The sequence below is a fragment of the Bubalus kerabau genome, chromosome 12 (genome assembly GCF_029407905.1).
Source record: "Bubalus kerabau isolate K-KA32 ecotype Philippines breed swamp buffalo chromosome 12, PCC_UOA_SB_1v2, whole genome shotgun sequence".
Lineage (NCBI taxonomy): Eukaryota > Metazoa > Chordata > Mammalia > Artiodactyla > Bovidae > Bubalus > Bubalus kerabau.
This window is the reverse complement of record NC_073635.1, coordinates 13,115,884-13,133,564: the sequence shown is the minus strand read 5'-3', so window position 1 is coordinate 13,133,564 and position 17,681 is coordinate 13,115,884. Positions and strand designations below refer to the sequence as shown.

At 37.8% G+C, this 17,681-nt stretch overlaps 1 protein-coding gene across 4 annotated transcripts in view; it reads right to left on the bottom strand.

Annotated features, from left to right (window-relative positions):
• Positions 1-591: 591 nt before the first annotated feature.
• Positions 592-17,681, bottom strand: part of DGKH (diacylglycerol kinase eta) — a 220,572-nt gene continuing 203,482 nt past the window's right edge. For all 4 annotated transcript variants that reach the window (XM_055541973.1, XM_055541974.1, XM_055541976.1 and 1 more), the window contains one exon: positions 592-16,003. In XM_055541973.1, the coding sequence (XP_055397948.1) occupies positions 15,914-16,003 (90 nt within the window). In that variant the 3' untranslated portion in view covers positions 592-15,913. The remainder of the gene's footprint in view (positions 16,004-17,681) is intronic.

Here is a 17,681-nt window from a genome sequence, read left to right as displayed (position 1 = left end):
CTGGAAACAGCTACTTGGTTCTTAACAAGTGTTTATCAGTAAACTGCAATGACTCTTTACTATAAGGATAAACCAAATAAACGTTTACCATGAATCCCTCCACTGAATGGAGTATTACTCAGCAATAAAAAGAAACAGACTACTGATGACTATTGATACATGCAACAACTGGATGAATCTCAGAAAACCATACTGAGTTAAAAAAGGAAGTCACATACTGTATGACTCCACTAATATAATGGTCTTGAAATGCTAAGATTATAAAAGTGGAAGTAGATTAATGGTTTCTCAGGATTAAGGATGGGGTGGAGGTGGGAGCGAAATAGATGTGGCAAAACAAGGGGATCTTTGTTGTGGGTCCTTGTGATGAGAGAACGTTTCCGTCTTGACTATGTCAGTGTCAATATCCTGGTTGTGATATATGTTTGCAAGATGTCATCACCAGGGGGAAATGGGCAGAGGGTACACAGGATCTCTCTCTCTGTTATTTTCTTATGACTATATTAGACTCCACAATTATCTCAACAGAAAATATTTAATTAAAAAAAAAAAAGATTCCAACCAGAAAAAAAATGGAGACTTCACACACTGTCCAAATGCAATCTTTTTATTTGAGAAGGACAATCTCAAGGCAGTGCCCTTTGGGAAAGGCATCTCTCATCATCAGATACATCAAGATCAACCATTACTCTCGGCAAGGTACAAAAATACACGCATCAGTGACTTCCATACAATAAATACTTAATCATGCATCCCACAATAAAAGGCACAGAAACCTGGTCACTTAGTAGTCATAAAAATTACTAGCTACATTAACAAAGCCACCCAAATTATCAGTATAAGGAACTGTAACAATATATTCCAAAGGTGAAAACACATAAAACATCTTTAAAATAGTATGCAATAAATATCTCAATTGTTGTATATATTTAAAAAATTATGCCATTGTAAACAGCATGTAAACAAACAAAACTCACCATTCTTACCATTATTAAAAGTTATTAGAGCTAAAGTTATAACCTCTGCTCTGTCAGGTATATTTCACTGGCAAGTGTGCTAAGCAGTTTAAAGTTTCACTCTTTTCTGCAACAAACAGAGCCCACTGTATAATAAATAGATAGGATCTCCATCTTTCAGATAAAAGTTTCAAAACAGACTACAAAAATGTAGTAAATTATTAGCTATAAGTAATATGGCAAAGGCTAGAGTACAACTATCTTCTGCAATGCAAGGGACAAAAGGAACTACGCTGTTAGATATTCAACGTGATGATAAATAAGAGGCAAATCATTACTAATTCTCTTTATTGAAAGGTAGAATGATGCTACTGAGTGTAACGGTCAAATGTTCAGTCTTCTGAGCCTCCTTTGTTTGTGGGCCTTTCACAACATGGAATAAAGAGTAAAGTTCTATCAAACTAAGAATTTCTTTTTGCTAGAGAACATAGAAATGGTTGATATTTTATACTGATGGGAAGTGGTGACTTCAAAATATGCCTATCAAAATGTAAGTATACATTCAAGTAAGGTTTTTTCCATACTTACAATATTTTTTCCTTCTTATAAAGGAATCCAATTGTCTAACCACTAATAAATATTCAGAGAAGTTAATTTTTTGCAACTCAAGTAGTTTTATTTCATCTATGTATCAGTGCATTGCAGCACATAAATACTAATAGTGGATTTACCATATTCTTAGATAAGTATGCTAGCTGTTAATATTATGACTCCTTTCTCCCCATTAAAAATAAAAGTGGTGGAAACATCAACCCATAGCTACAAATGGAGCCTTTGAAGTACATTGCAAAGCATTGTTTTATAACTTTTTCCTTTTACTGTGAATTCCCAATGGATATTTCATATATTTTGGAGTAACTGTCATTAATAAGGATATACGCCTTCCTAAAATAGACTTAAAGTTGAACTTGTGTTCTATAAACTCATTAGTCATTTGAATCATGTATAGCACCTATGGTTGTGGAAATGGGGTTTTATAGAGTTGGTGAAAGATGTACTTGAAGAGTGATGGTCAAAAATTATTTGCAGTTGACCTGAAAATACAAAAATTGTGGACATAAAAATGAGATTAGTCCTTTATGACACAGAACTTGTTAGTTTTTTGGGTGGAAGGTGACGACTTTTCTGGAAAACCCTGAGAAGTAATATTTGCCTTAAAAACGTGTCCTCCCAATTTCTTAAACAGACTAGAAAAATAATCATGAACATGAACTTGAACTCTATTAGATAAGAGTGGTCTTATTTTATTTGCATCCCCAGCATTAATCAAAGGTCAAATGTAGAGCAGGTAGAAAAAATCCTACTGAGTGAAGTAAGAGGTGATTTAATTTAATTATATGCAAATTTGGGGCTTATTTCATTTTAAAAATTGACTTTAAAGGACTTTTTGTGTCAACCTTTATCATAATTTGGAGACATGGTAGAAAGGCTTTATAGAATCACAAAATAAAAACAGTCCTTAGGTAATAGTTTTTAGTCTTTATGGTCTATCTGTGTGTGTCAGTCGCTCAGTCATGTCTGACTCTTTGCAATCCCATGGACTGTAGCCTGCCAGGCTCCTCGGTCCATGGAATTCTCCAGGCAAGATACTGGAGTGGGTAGCCATTACCTTCTCCAGGGGATCTTCCGGATCCCGGGATCAAACCCAGGCCTCCCGCACTGCAGGCAGATTCTTTACCATCTGAGTCACCAACAGTGGCAAAGAAGCCTTCTTACATTTACATAATAAAAAATGAAATAATCATTAACTATAAATGACCTGAAAAATGACCTGAAACTGCACAAATCATTCTCCATCTCTGGTTGAAATCTATTTTTCAGAAAATTTTACATTCATTTTTTTTTTATTCTTTCTCAAGTGTCATTATTTTGTGTAGGTCATTAGTATACGTATCTATGTAGACTGTATGCATTGAATACAGAACATCTGCCAATGAGAAAGATCATCTTTAAGGCATATTTACGAATTACAAATAAGAATTCTGCAATTACAAGAAAATTTTCTAAGCCTCAACTTTAGAAACAAGAATTCAAATTTGGTAAATATTTCTCACGAGTAGCTAACGATTATCCTTCATTAATCAACTGTTCTTTTCTGCTGTTTCTCTTCTGTTGATTCTCCAAAAGTTCCTGCATGCTTCTGAACACACACCCACCTCTTGTGGACTGTCAGGAAAGTTTATATGTTCATTTGTGGAAGTGCAAAAATACAGAGAAGTCTGGGCTCTATATTACCTTCACCATTTCAAAAACATTTACTAAAATCCTACCATGGGCTCGCTAGATACTGAAACTACGAAGATAGAGAAATCCAGTTGTTGACAAGCAGATATATACATTGAATTGCTGAAATGTGAGACAGATAGATAGATAGATCGATCGATCTTATATATGGGGGCATCCCTGATGGCTCAGACAGTAAAGAATCTGCCTTCAATGTGGGAGACCCAAGTTCAATCCCTGGGTTGGAAAGAGCCCCTGGAGAAGAACATGGCTACCCACTCCAGTATTCTTGCCTGGAGAATTCCACAGACAGAGGAGCCTCATGGGCTACAATCCATGGGCTCGCAAACAGTCGGACACGAATGAGTGACTAAAACTTCCACTTTTCTTTCATATATTCATACATATTCAATAATTATTGAAATGATTTTATAGAATAAATTTCAAGAGACTATGGAGCATGGATGAAATACTTAACCTTCTGGGTAGTTAGGCAGAGTGTCCCAGAAGGTAAAATCTGAACTGAATCTTAAATGAGTTAATCTCCAGCAAGTGATTATGTCAAAGCACTGAACTGTGAGTAGCTCCAAATTCCTGGGTTACAAAAGGTCTCTAGTGGAAACGGTAGGTGAGGATGCTAAAAACGGTGGGACGAGGTCATGGAGATCCTTGTCCATCACGCTAAGGAGTTGTGTTGCTGTGCTGTAAAGAGGGAGAGTCTAGTTAAGATTTTTTTCAGCTGAGTCATGACAAAAGAAATTTGTGTTTTAAAAAGACCACTCTGTCAGTCATGTGGAAGATGGATGAGTGGTAGGGGAGAATGAGGCGGGAAAACTGGTTACTGAAGAACCATAGCAAAACCATAGAAGAATAATGAAGGTTTGTTCTGATAAAGGTCTGAATGGAATTGTCACTTTGCTTTACTGCAACTAATTAGAAATAGAACATAAAATGCCAATTCAATTTTTGAGATGGACAAAAAATGAAATATGCAACTGTATAAATACTAAAAAATTTTTTTTTTGATATAGAAAATGCTTCGGCTTACACAATTCAAAACCAAGATTAGGTTAAGCTTGTGTTTTGTTCCACATTTTAGCTTAGGAGTTTCTTGGCAGAAGAACATGATCACATAATGTTGCTATGAGAACTGTGTAATCTCTCAAAAGCTTTCTAAAATCTTTTCAAGTAAAAGGAGGCGAGGAAACAAAAGACCTGCTCGAGTTTGCAATGCTTTCATCCTCATCATTATGTATATAAAAAAATAGCTGCACAACAGAAATCTGTAAACAGGGAAGGTTCTAATTAAAATTATAATTAAGTTATACTAAGATCAACTGTATATCAGGTCACTGTGGGAAGCAAATTCCCAGAAAAATAACTTATTCCTATCACTGTACCAAACCGTTCTGGAATCATCATTTAGAGATCTGTTATTATGAAAGCTAAGTTGTCCCATTGTTGTTGTTGAGTCTCTAAGTTGTGTCCAACTCTTTGTGACCCCATGGACTGTAGCCCGAAAGGCTCCTCTGTTCATGGTATTTCCCAGGCAAGAATACTAGAGTGGGTTGCCATTTCCTTCTCCAGGGGATCTTCCTGACCCAGGGATTGAATCTGCATCTCCTACAATGGCAGGTGGGCTCTTCACCACTGAGCTGCCAGAGAAGCCATTAAGACAGATCATATGGACTCTGTGGGAGAGGGAGAGGGTGGGAAGATTTGGGAGAATGGCATTGAAACATGTAAAATATCATGTATGAAATGAGTTTCCAGTCCAGGTTCAATGCACGATACTGCATGCTTGGGGCTGGTGCACTGGGACGACCCAGAGGGATGGAATGGGGAGGGAGGAGGGAGGAGGGTTCAGGATGGGGAACACATGTATACCTGTGGCGGATTCATTTTGATATTTGGCAAATCTAATACAGTTATGTAAAGTTTAAAAATAAAATAAAATTAAAAAAAAAAAAAAGACAGATCAAAACACAGGTGAATGAGTTCTGATTCAGTCTTTTCCTTGATGTCATGCATCTTACAGCCTCTTAAAATCCCAACATTTTTAGGGGAGAGGGATGCCACAGGAGCGCCAATGTATCATATTATACTATTATAAATAGCAGATTTAGCAAAGAACTTTTTGAGTCAAGTGGTCAGACAGTGACTGAATTCAAGGGTCAGGGGAAAATAAAGTCAATATTCATTTACCCTCATCTACATTTGATAATTTTAACTGGGTTATTCTAATTTCTTTAATTGTACTCAGGTTTTCATTATGGTAATGAGTAAGACAATCTCTAGCCTAATTTCTTTACCGGAAGTTTTAAAGGTACATTGCAAGAGAGAGTACCACTCCATAGCTAGAGAAGACAGTGATGCATGCTTCAGATGATACAGGATGCTCAGGGCTGGTGCACTGGGATGACCCAGAGGGATGGTATGGGGAGGGAGGTGGGAGGGGGGTTCAGGATGGGGAACACGTGTACACCCGTGGTGGATTCATGTTGATGTATGGCAAAACCAATACAATATTGTAAAGTAATTAGCCTCCAATTAAAATAAATTTATATTAAAAAATTAATAAATAGCAAGGAAACCATTCAGAATTCACTGGGTAAATCACATCACAGAGTTAAACATCCGGTGTTCCTTTTTTTCAATGCTGATTTAAAGAGACATTTCCTCTTTGGGGATTTAAGCTATGAAAAGATGTGTAGTTCTTAGTTATATATATATAACAGAATCACAGAACTCAGCTATATTACATAATATACATTATGTATATATTTATAAAATATTTGTCTGGGGTGAGTGTAAAAAAATTACTCTAAATTTCTGAAGATTTTAGAAGTTTTTAGCCTATCCTAAGATGAAAAGATAAATCTATACTACATAGATGAAAATACCTATAACCTACTCTGGGCAAGATAGTGCTAATGTGACTTCACTCTCATTTTTAAAATAAACATTGAAGGATATTAACTCAGACTTTTAATTTTCATGCTATAGTCTGGGAATCCTTTATATATATACGACAGCGGGAAAAGAGGTATGTTTAAGTACGACTCACACTTACATAGTTCCCTGATAATATCGTGGGCCATTTCTAACTAGGGAAATCAAAGGACCAAAACATAGAGCTCGTAGAAAAGACACAGGGAGCCAGGGCCAAAGTCAGTTGCGACATCCAATGTACCCAACCCTATTCCCACCTCTAGACTCACAGGATTCAGCTACTAGGAATACTGTAAATTTGAATACTTTGTTGTTGTTTCAAACGAAAGAAAAATCCATCCTTCTAGCAAATTTCAAGGCTGGGAAGGTTCATAAACACCTCTTTACTCCGTGTGGTCTGGTCTGATCTACCTTTACCAGAGCTCTTCTTTGGGAAGTTGCTAAGCCCTACTGACCAGTTCTCTATCATTCACTAATGTGAAAAAAGTGAAGTCGCTCAGTCGTGTCCAACTCTTTGCGACCCCATGGACTGTGGCCTACCAGGCTCCTCTGTCCATGGGACTTTCCAGGCAAGAGTACTGGAGTGGATTGCCATTTCCTTCTCCAGGGAATCTTCCCAACCCAGGGATCGAACCCCGGTCTCCCTCATTATGGGCAGACGCTTTACTGTCTGAGTCACCAGGGAAGTCCAGGGATTATTGTCTAGGAAGTCTGAATATATATTATGGTTTATCTTGCCTCATGTAATGCACACAAATGATTAGGTCATCCAAACCATATCATAGCTATAAAATGTTACGGAAAAACCCAAATGAGCTTTCTGGCCAACCAGTATCTGTTTAACTGACTTCCAAGCTTCAACAGTAGAATGGGCTCCTTAAACTCACTGGTTATTTTGAAAAGAGTAAAGATACAATTCCAAACTTCACCAGTGTGACATTTTTATGTTCTTGTTTTATGCCTGCCATATATCTCACACCTGCTTTGCATTTCTATAAAATAAGCTGAAAGAGATCTACATTCACACTCTTCATTTCCAAAACTCTCCCAAATTACCAAGCTCCTTTATCCTTTAATTTTCATAGAATGTTTCTGATATGTTTTCTTCTTTCCTGCCTTCAATAATTGATTGTGCAACAGTAAAATTAATATAAAACTCTTTTGAGTTAAATTAATTCTTAATTTTCTACATTTCTTAAACAGTTTACAATTCATCTACTGCTTATACTGTAAAGCAATATGGCAATTGAGTTTAGGGCTTTAGTATGTGACATTTTTCCTTGAAAATGTGATTTTTATTCTGTGTAGTATGCTGTTGTGCTACTATGTGTCAGATTTTTGATTTTTAAAAAGTTGAATAGAGAATATTTCAAAAACTGAAATAGTTCAAGACTCAATTAGAATCTCACTGACTTAAGTGACAGAAACAAACTAACAAACCATAATCGCTTAGGGGTACTCTGACTGAAGCAGCCCAGAGTCAAATGCAAACCTGTTAAAAACACGCACTTTGAAACCAAGAGCTGGAAGTGTGTGAAATTTGGAGGGTTCAAGATTCTGAATGTTCATTCAAATGTCACTCGTGTCTGTGCGCTCAGTCACTTCAGTCGTGTCTGACTCTTTGTGACTCCATGAACATGGACTGTAGCCCGCCAGGCTCCTCTGTCCATGGGATTCTCCGGGCAAGAATACTGGAGTGGGGTGCCATGCCCTCCTCCAGGGGATCTTCCCGACCCAGGGATCGAACCTGCATCTCCTGTATCTCCTGCATTGCAGGTGGATTCTTTACCACTGAGCCACTGGGGAAGCCCTCAAATGTTATACTGGCAGTATAATCACTGAGCTCTCTTTTACAACAAAAGTTGAAGATTTACTGCAGAAAAGATGTTCTGACTTGAAGATAAAATGTATATTGGGCAAATACAGCATGACGAATCCCTTTGCTACATAAAATTCTTAACCTTGATGATTTCATTTTTTGATTTATGCCTTTTTCCGTATTTATTTTAAACATGAAAATGATTTTAACAAAGTCCCTATGACTTTTCCATTGTCTAGGAAGGTAAATAATACCATTTTTTACAAGGAAAAAAACTGGGCATCTGTTTGGCAGAAAAGAGTACTTCAAGTACATAAGTCAATCAGGAACAGAGCTATTACACTCTAAGCAACAGCAGTAACAAGGAAAAGAGCTAGAATATGCATTTGGTATAAAGATTAAATTTCATGGTATAATAAATAAGTGCACTCTGATTTACACAACTTGTAAAACCCTTCTGCTGATGATTATGAATAATACTGTCTATCATTGACTTTGCTGATATCAGCACTGCCTCACACCGAGTTTCAAAGACAAAATTCTTGCCCCTAAAGCCACAAAATGTACAAAGCTGCTTTGTTATTAAAAGTTTTGTCTGCCAAAAGCCCTGCAAACTAAAATACATCTTGGAAGTCTGAATCACCAGCGTGATCATTCTTTTGGTATAAAAAAGATAAGAAAAATTTTAATATGAAAATTAATAAAACCAGTAAAAGGAGAAACCTGTTGTATAAATAGACATTTTAACATAAAAGTGAGACTTTTATCTCACTTAAGAGAAAGAAAAAATTTGATACAACTTACTTGAAGATTTGAAAATATCATATTTTCCCAGCTCTAGATAAATATATTACTCCAATGTATTAGTCATCTTCAATATACAATATATAACTCACAAAACTGGGAATATTACAACACCAAAACCTTTCACAGCACTAGCTACCAGTTACCAGAACTGTAAGAAATCTCATAGCTACATATCAGCTTAATACTTAGAATATAGAAATAGATGGCTAAGCTGCGGTAAACAATAGTGCAATCAAACAGTAAGGACCACAAAATATATTTGTTTTCCTTTTTAGCTTGTATACCTAACCTCATTAACCTATTTCAATAGCCTTATCAACTGAGTATGAAACATTTTATTCCATTTAAAAAGTTGCCATATGTTCCTTTAGGTTAGGGTAATTTATTCTTGAAGTACAGTTCTATGAAATATCCAGACTATTCATAAATTCCTATACAATAAGTAACTCGTAGCTAAAATGAAAATTTTATGTGGAGGTTTTTTTTTTAATAACTTTTAAGTAGTGGCTTGGTTTCTACTTTTCCAACTAAAACTTGGAAGTGCATACAAAATTAAGAGAGAAGATATAAATATATGTAAATAGAATCTTAATTACATAAAAGAATTAACTTGTTCACCTATATTAGTAATATGGGTTTTTACTAAACACCATTACTGAGTTTTTTTTTTTTTCTTTTGGCTGCATTGTGCAGCATGCAGGATCCTAGTTCCCTGGCCAGGGATTGAACCCATGCCCCCTGCATTGGAAGCACAAGTCTTAACCACTGGGCCTTTGGTAAAGTCCCTACTGTTACTGAGTTTAACGCAGCCTTGGTTACTGTGTTAAGCTTCTCCTGAAAATAACAGAAAGAAATACACGAATAGGTACAGCCCAGCTGTCATTTCTGTCTCTGTTCTCTGTAATGACAAACCTTTATAGCTTTTTCCATTCTAATGGAAATATCTCTCAACAAAACTTGGAGAAAATAAAAGAGAAAACAATAAGAAACATATAAATTAGTGCTCTGCATATTATAAAAATCAACCATTGTCTTTCTAAAGTGTTGCTTGTTTCTTCAGGAAGGCATCCCATTGCAAAGTCAACATATTATCCATCTAAGACAGAGACTGCTATACAGGAGTCACTGGGGAGATGCTGGAGCAGACAGAAATGAGCCCCGGGCCCCCTGGCATCCGGCGAGGGGCACTGAGGGGACAGACATGGCAGCCAAGCTCTGGAAAACACTTGGGAAGCCATCCCACTGACCAATATGAGTACTGAGGACTCTTCACTTCCCATTCTTTTCAGCTGACTTAAAGAACTGCCACTTTAATCATCAGCCCAAGCTGCACGTGAAACATTCAAGATAAGTTCATTTTGCAAGGGGGCGGCAGGAGGGACCGTAGATGTCAAGGTTGAGAGATGTAATGTTTTTAGAGCTTAATGAAAAGCAGTATCTTTAAAGAATTCACATCTGTACAACATTAAAAGTCCACTATGTTGTCAACTCTGTTGGGCAAACCGGGTCATTTACCTTAGACATGGCGTAGAGAAGTTTCTGCTCTAATTTTTTAAGTCATAGCTTTGCATGAGTATTTCCTTCCTCCATTCCTGTTACAAATAACTTCTATGGAGACTCAACCAGTGATCTCACCATTCTTCAAAGTTAGCTGAAGAATCTCTAGGCAGTAATGTTTTGGTCAATTATATCATTACGTAAATAGTAAAGGCTTACTGACTGTATGTCACTGGGAAAGACCTTATTATAGAATTACATAATTTGTATTTTGAGGGTCAAGAATCTATTATTTTCCAGGCACTATTTTAAAGAATTATTAACTACCTGAAAATCAAGATAAGGTAGCATAATAAGAAAGCCAGATTTTAGTCTAGCAAAATATGCCTCGGGGGCTTTAATGACATATTCACTTTACTTGCAATCATTTTGGGTCTCTCTTCCCCCCCCCCTTTTTTTTGCATGCCTAATGATTCATTTAATGTGTGTGTGCTGCTATGTGTCCTCAAGCATGAACAATGTCAATAGGATAATTTGCTGATAAGAGAAAGCGAAAAGTACAAGTTGCTGGAGACTGACCTGGTCTTTCCTTATCTCAGTACATATTCTTCTGAAATGTTCCCTGTGGTTTAAGTTGTGAACAAATGAGAATGTCACATGAGCAAATGCAGATTGTTAGTGACTTAGACGTGGGGTGAGGGCCTAGAGTGAGGTCAGCTGTGTTGGCCAGGATCTGTGTGCCACCTTAGCTACCAAAATATATACTGGGTAGGCAGGGCTCACCCAGAACCTGAATTAGGAATAAGGACTGAGAGGGAAACTCAGCTGGGTGATGAATGAGTTTCAGCTCATTTCTGGGATTAGTTGGAGAAGGGATAGGAAAGAGTGGGGAACACATGTATACCTGTGGCGGATTCATTTTGATATTTGGCAAAACTAATACAATTATGTAAAGTTTAAAAATAAAAAAAAAAAAGAGTGGGTTGGACAGTCAGCTATTCTAAGCACCTCTGAAGACCTCCGATCCCACTCATCTAGAAGAGAGAAAACCAGTTAGGCCAGTACTAATCACCTCACAAATCTTAGTAAAAGGAAGATTTTGACTCAGTAGGGACGGAGTGGACTGAGATTCTGCACTCCTCTAAGCTCCCAGGTGACAGGATGCCACTGGTCCATGACCACATTTTGAGTAGCAATGATTGTAGCACAACGTTACCCAGTAAAATTTTTGCAATGATGGAAGTATTCAACATCTAAATTGTCTACTCTCGTTACTGAGCACTTGAAATGTGGCTAGGACAGTTAAGAAAGTAAATTTCTACTTAAATTAACTTTAAATAGCCACATGGCGCTAGTGGCTAATGTAGGACAGCATAGATCTTGGACATTTACGGACCTCTTCTCACCAGAGCAATTTACATCATGGTCCCCAAATGCTCTAATCCATCAACTCATTTAGATGAGTAAGTTCCCTTCCATTAAATGCAAACTATAAAATTTAAATTTAAATTGTTTTCTTCCTAATAACACTTGGCTAGATGACCCACATGAGGGGGCCAAGGTGCTCATGCTCAGTTACTCAGTGGTATCTGACTCTTTGCAACCCCGTGGACTGCGTAGCCTGTCAGATTCTGCTGCCTGTGAGATTCTCCAGGCAAGAATACTGGAGGGTTGCCATTTCCTCCTCCAGGGGATCTTCCCAACCCAGGGATTGAACCCACGTCCCCAGTGGTTTAGCGGTAAAGAATCTGCCTGCAATGCAGGAGCTGCAAGAGATACGAGCTTGATCTCTGGGTGGGGAAGCTCCCCTGGAGGAGGGCATGGCAACCCACTCCAGTGTTCTTGCCTGGAGAATCCCATAGAAGAGGAGCCTGGTGGGCTCCAGTACATGGGGTCGCAAAGAGTCGGACGTGACGGCAGTGACTTAGCACGCATTTCTGCATTGGCAGGCAGATTCTTTACGACTGAACCACCAGGGAAGCCTGGGGGCAAAAGTGGGGTGAGACAAAAGGAGCCCTTTTGCAGTGGGGTAATTGAAGAGGAAAGAGTAGTATATGGCAGTGAGAATGTGAGTAACCATCTCTGCACTGGGCGTGTGGAAAGATGGGAAAGTGAAAGTGAAGTCGCTCAGTCGTGTCCAACTCTTTGCGAACACATGGACTGTAGCCCGCCAGGCTCCTCCATCCTGGGATTTTCCAGGCAAGAGTACTGGAGTGGGTTGCCGTCTCCTTCTCCAGGGGATCTTTCCAACCCAGGGATGGAACCCAGGTCTCCTGCATTGCAGGCAGATGCTTTTACCATCTGAGCCACCAGGGAAGTCCTGAAAGATGGGAAGCCAGGCAGTACGAATGAAACTCAGAAAGTGACGTAGAAGGATGGATGGAAGAGAGAAAATGAGTACTTGGAAATTTTATCCAGGCCTGACCATGTCCCTGTCTTTCTTAAAAAGTCAGTTGTTCCTCAGGAAAATGAGCAAAGTGAGGGAACATGAAAGGAGGTGGGTGTTGGGAGGTCGGCTGTGAGTCTCCTCTAGTGCTCTGAGATTACCCATGTGTAGGAGAGTCTGGAGGGGAGGAAAGTCTGCAATTACAGTCCCCAAGCCAGGCTCTGGCTTGAGCTTCTCACCTCAGCTTATATGTGGACCCAGGCATGGAGCCCCTCTGCACTCCCCAGAGCTCTGATCCGCTCTCATGGAAAGCTCCTCCTATCCTTGCTGTAACCCGCTCTACGACAGAAGCTGGTTCCTCTGTGAGGCTGGACCGTGGCCTCCGGAGGCTCTGAGGGCAATGTCCTGACAAGCAGGTGTGGGTGAAGTCCTCTGGGTCCTACAGAGCCATGCTCGGATGACTCATATAGTGAAAAGTGCTCTTATTTAACCCCAAAGATCAATCTTGTCATTTTTAAAGAATTTCCCTCATCCAAAAGCCACGTGCAGGAAAATTCTAGCTAACGATTCTGTTTAGTGAGGTTCGGCATACATAAGAGATGTTACTCAAGACTGGAAAGTGTTAGTCATTAAGTCGTGTCTGACTTTTATGCGACCCCATGGACCATAGCCCCACCAGGCTCCTTGGTCCATGGAATTCTCCAGACAAGGACACTGGAGTGGGTTGCCATTCACTTCTCCAGGGTGAGAGTGAAAGAGCAACATTACAATTATGTAAAGTTTAAAAATAAAATAAAATTAAAAAAAAAAAAGAGCAACATCAAATTAAAAATTCGGTCATTAACACCTTACTCTTAAACTCCGAACAAGTGATAACTTGAGAATCTTTTCAATTGGCAAAGGAGAATTTGGGGAGAGTGAAAAATCAATAAAGGTTTTTTATACTAATTCATTCTTTTCTAGGATTTCTTGCCTCCTTTTCTCTACCTTTCCTTTTTTTGTGTGTGTAAAAGGATCTCTGATCTAAGCAGAGTTCAGAGAATCTGGACTGCCTGATTTCACAGGGAAGTGATTGAGGACACTTTCCAGAGCGGATGACTCTAAAAGGAACTGGAAATGACTTTTGATTTCATAAGTGTGGATAATGTTAAAATTACTAAGTGAGTAGCTCTTGGCTCTTTTAAGCTACCTGATACAATCTGGAAATTTTCCCATTTATTCACAACTTAGGTAAAATATATAGTCAGACACATTCGGTCAGGAGCCTGAGTTCATTTATTTTTAAGATATCCAAACTGTGACTTTTACTAGTAAATACTCAAATCATAAATAAAGTGTCAAATATGTAAACCCTTTTGATACAATTAAATTATATGTCTGACAATAGCTCATTTTAAATGTTTTCCCATCAATATTTCTCTTTAAGCATTTGGCAAAAAAGTCTAGAAAATATCAATGAAAGTATATTTTAGATTACACGTATGCAAGTATGAACATACATATAAATGTATACGTGTATGTGTACATATATGTGTGTCTATATATTTATGTGAGTATGTATATCTTTTGAGCACCTACCTAGAAGGCTACTTTATGGAAACTGTCACCACTGGGTCAGTACCCTGTTTAATTCTCTTATATAGAAGATTTTTAAATACTATAATGAAGTTTTTAGTATATAATGTCTAAAGTAAATTTATTTGAGGACATTTTTCTGACTCTGTGATAGGTATGCCTTTGGCTTTCAAAGATTTTGATCGCAGAAATGTTAACTTCTCATGCACTATATTGAAGTAGAGTGGTTTATAGAAAGGAAAATAAAATCTGCCTGACAGGATATAAGAATTAAGTGAGATAATAATAATGGAAAGCCCTAAAGAAAAAATTTAAATCTCTTTCATTGGGAAGTTTCTGTCAATTGTCTCTTTAGCAAATGGATGACTGGTGGCCAGTCAGTATACTGATTCTAGTTTGAGACACTGGGGAAATTCCTGGTTGTCAACAGTCTGTTATATTATAGATGCAAACAGAGTATTAAATAAATATTAAGTTGAAATGAAAAACAGCGTGGGAATTTTGGTTTGGAGAGCTATACTAAGTTTTCTTAAGACAACAGAACATAATTTTATGAAAATATACAGAGAATTTTCTTAATGTGCACACCTGCTATTTACGACAGACTGATATAAAATTGGCTTGCATAAGATATGTATCATTTGTTGATTGGGGCCCTGACACATGTTCACAGATTCTTAGATATAGAATATGCAAAATTCCACATCAAAGAACAGAAAAGAGCCTTTAGCCAACCAAAAGGTACTTGCTGCTGCTACCGCTGCTGAGTCGCTTCAGTCGTGTCCGACTCTGTGCGACCCCAGAGACAGCAGCCCACCAGGCTCCCCCGTCCCTGGGATTCTCCAGGCAAGAACACTGGAGTGGGTTGCCATTTCCTTCTCCAGTGCATGAAAGTGAAAAGTGAAAGTGAAGTCGCTCAGTCCTGTCCGACTCTTCGTGACCCCATGGACGGCGGCCCCCCAGGCTCCTCCGTTAGGTAATAATAAATTAAATTCCATTAAAACTGATGTTAAAGCTAAGTGTTACATATTAAATGTGACATGCAAGAAACAGAAAAACAATTCAGGCAGCAACATCGTGCATTAAGATCTGCATTCATTCATAGTGTTTGAGGGATTTTAACCATATTCTTTGACCACTGAGAGCTAGAAATCTGAAATGATACCAATTCAAAACACCACTTAACTGACATCTTCGTCCTCTAGCCAGTGATCTGAGGGAAGAAGCCAATGCCTCTAACAATGAAACCCGGTAAGTTTCAGCCACATATTTTTATGTGGTTGTGCGATAAGAAAACCCCACCTGACCAGATTAAAGGAAAGTAAACATTCTACAGTTCCACCTTTTGGACAATGCAGTTGTCTCAGATTCCTCCTGCCTGTTTACTAATATGAGCATATTTGAACATGTCAGGTTTGCACAATAAGAAAATGGCTTCGTGGAATGTATTTTTTTGGCACAAAAATATTTTCTAATACCTCAAATCAAAATTTTCACCCATAGCAAAATATTAAGCCATAGAGGTGTCTTAGTGGTGCTTACTCATCTAGGCAGAAAACTACAAGAACAGCCAATGGCTCCCAAGGACTTTGTATTAAGTAGCGATGACCTTCCTTCCAAGGAATAGCACCAGTATGATTACACCTCAGGCTGGAGGGTGCTCCTTTCAAGCTCTTTAATTCCCTGGAGAATTCGCTTCACATGACCCACTTTCGGTATCCCCAGGTCCTAAAAAAAAAAATAGGTAAAAGAAAGAAAGAAGTTAACTGATATGAGAAAACTGATGGTTAAATATTTAGCCAGCTAATAAAATGTAGTTAGCATTCAGCTCATTCATCTTAGTTTAGATTCAATGATTTACAAAGAAAAGTCAGGAAAGTAAGTTTATAAAACCAAAATCCTGAAATTAAAAAATTACCAACCATTAAAAAACCCACATCTTATACACTCTTAAATGTAACATTCTCATAGGTTACACACAAGGGCAATTTTTCAACTGTCAAAATTACTTTCTCCTTTTTCTTTTTTGATTTACAAAAACACAGGTCCTATTGGAATCTCTGAGAGAAGTGACATGTGACACCTGGGTACCCACAAAATTTACTCAAATAAATTTTGTAGTCTAAAAACAACTACACATTTCCTTGCTAAAATATTAAACTTAACAAATAAGTCCTGCTCCTCAAGGAAGACTCCAGTACCTATGACCTACATGTGGAATGTAAATCCTTTTGTACTTGCATTTAGAGGCTTTGATGTGAGTGAAATATTTAAATAATGTTTATAAGTGTAAAAAAAAATCACATAAATATAGGTATATGTTAGTTGATGTTTTTCCTCAAAGCACTTTTGACTCTTTTCCCTCAGAACTCTTCTTGTTTTTTTAAAGACCCATCTTCCTGAAAAGAACCAAGAAGCCCAGATTTATTGGGTTGGCCAAAAAGTTCATTTGGGTTTTTCCATAACATCGTATGGATGTTTCCATCAATGTTATAGGAAAAACCCAAATGATCTTTTTGGCCAACCTAACAGTTTTCAGAAATGAATGGTGACTGCTGAGTGTGCAGCATAGAGCAGGCACTTGGCAAATGAATGCTTGTTGCAAGGATAAAGGAGATGCATTCAAGACAGCCATAATATTTGCTGTCTGAAAAACTAAAACAGATGGTGAGGATCTCTACTCCCGAAAGCTTCTTTAAGCTTAATGGCCATAGTGTATTTGCCAGTATGTGAAGTCAATTTCTTCACAAAACAGAGTGTGGAATATCTGAAAATAAGTAAAAAGATGACTTTCAAAGCAGTCTCAAAAGTAGGATTATAAGGTATCACAAGATTATTTGTCTGAGAAGACATACACACACACACACACACACACACACACACGTTCTCTCAATCTCCCCCATATACTTTATGAATTCTCTGAATTCTATAGCACCAATGCTACTGAGGATTCAGCATCTTTCTGGAAAATAATCTTTCCACAGTGAGTGCTCTTTTTGAGCCTGAGATAACTTCAGGGTAATGTTTTTAACAATATTTAATTGATCCTGAAAAACATCTGCTCATGTGACACCAGGTCATCCAAGACTAGTCTTACGTCAACTATCCAACTCCTGAGTGTGTGCTAAAACAGCAGACTTAAAAGCAAGGCCAAACCTTAAAGAAAGATAGAAATGCAGATGCATTTGATTTGAGTGGAATAGGTAGGTATTCTTTATATTTTGTGATAATGTAGTTATCTGATTAAGAAAGATATTTAATATCAAATATTTTATCTTAGGCCATAGGCATACTATATTCTCAAGAGTAAAAGCTTCGTTGAGAAAAGCAGACTCTACTCATAATTATTTTTGGAGTCATGAGATGAATGTTTTCCCTAGAGTTACACTAACTTCTTAGCTATATT